General features: G+C 34.2%; 2 protein-coding genes across 2 annotated transcripts in view; one reads left to right on the top strand and one right to left on the bottom strand.

The window, feature by feature from the left end:
* LOC118326960 (galectin-related protein-like) overlaps nt 1-1,284 on the bottom strand; it is a 4,753-nt gene extending 3,469 nt beyond the window's left edge. The window contains exon 1 of the mRNA XM_035660124.1: nt 1,038-1,284. Within this exon, the coding sequence (XP_035516017.1) occupies nt 1,038-1,076 (39 nt within the window). The 5' untranslated portion in view covers nt 1,077-1,284. The remainder of the gene's footprint in view (nt 1-1,037) is intronic.
* Nucleotides 1,259-1,290, top strand: part of LOC118327444 (E3 ubiquitin-protein ligase pellino homolog 1-like) — a gene marked incomplete in the record, with an annotated part of 27,892 nt that continues 27,860 nt past the window's right edge. The window contains 1 exon segment of the mRNA XM_035660810.1: nt 1,259-1,270.

Genomic DNA, 1,290 nt, shown 5'->3' with positions numbered 1-1,290 from the left:
AACTGTGATATTGTTTGTATTTATATTCTTTTATTGTATCTGATGTGGTTAAACCCTCCTGTTAATTACACTGTCCCTTTTTAAATAAATCAAACTTCAATAACACTAAAACATCCACTTACTTACAAATTACACACATTTTAAATGATATATTTACAGTTTATAATACACATTGTGCTCTAACATATCACACTGTGTCTACATGCGTCATTACCTTTGCACTGGTTATATTTATTTTGTATACAGACACTGTATGTTGTTGCTCTTTATACGTATTTATATATAAACCTAGTTTTATTACAGCATTATCTGTATCTGTATTCGTACACCGGGCCTTTTGTGTCGAGCTCTCAGTATTTTTAAAAGGAAGTTAAAGAACAATCTTTTTAATCTTTTACTTTGGAGTAATGTTATAGTATTTAATCTTTGTTTTTTTACATTTAATAGTTGTTTCAGTTTGTTGTCTGAATGTTTGTATGGATAAAATTGAGTAAATTTAAGCCTGAAATTGGTAACGAAACTATTTACAGTTTCTTTTAAAATAAAAGTACTGACACATTTTTACTGATGATGCTCGTAAAGAGTTAATTATCTGAACCTGATTTTTAACTCTTCTGGTTCAGCTTTGTTGTTTTTATGTCTGTTTCTCAATCAATTAAACTTTATTTGTACAGCAGCTTTCATACAGCTCAGTGCCTGAAGTTGATAATTAATTAATAATCAATTAAATAAGGTAGATTTTAAAATAGAATACAATCATAACAATAAAATCAATAGTGTTTCTATTCTATCTTCCTGTAAGTGTCACACGGATAAATACAGCTTTTATTTTGTTAAATCTGACTGGAAGTTGTTTCATTCTGGTTCAGCTTGACTTTAGTTGTTTGACTTTCGATCATAACTAAGTAAAACTAAATGAAAACTAAAAGGTCATAAAAGTGAGACATGTGTCAGATCTGAAAGGTTTTTCCTCTGTGCTGGTGGGTGGGTTAAATAATCCCTCACCTGCTTCCCGTTGCTCAGGTGTGTGAACTCACCTTCCTGCCCTGCGCTGTCACTCTGCACCTTTCAGCCATGTTTGAAGATCTGAAGAGGAAAAACAATAAACAGCAGCAGGAACGTAAAGCTGCCAGTCCACTTCTGTCTGCCTCCAAAGTCTCCTGTCGACTGAGGCGACGCTGACGTAACAACCTGGTTCACTGCACACACACTCACACACACACACTCACTCACACACACACACTCACACTCACTCACTCACACACACACTCACACACACTCACACACACA

Source organism: Morone saxatilis, unplaced genomic scaffold (assembly GCF_004916995.1).
Source record: "Morone saxatilis isolate NCDOM2014 unplaced genomic scaffold, NCSU_SB_2.0 Contig17, whole genome shotgun sequence".
In the NCBI taxonomy this organism is placed as follows: domain Eukaryota; kingdom Metazoa; phylum Chordata; class Actinopteri; family Moronidae; genus Morone; species Morone saxatilis.
This window is presented reverse-complemented; position numbering and strand designations above follow the sequence as displayed.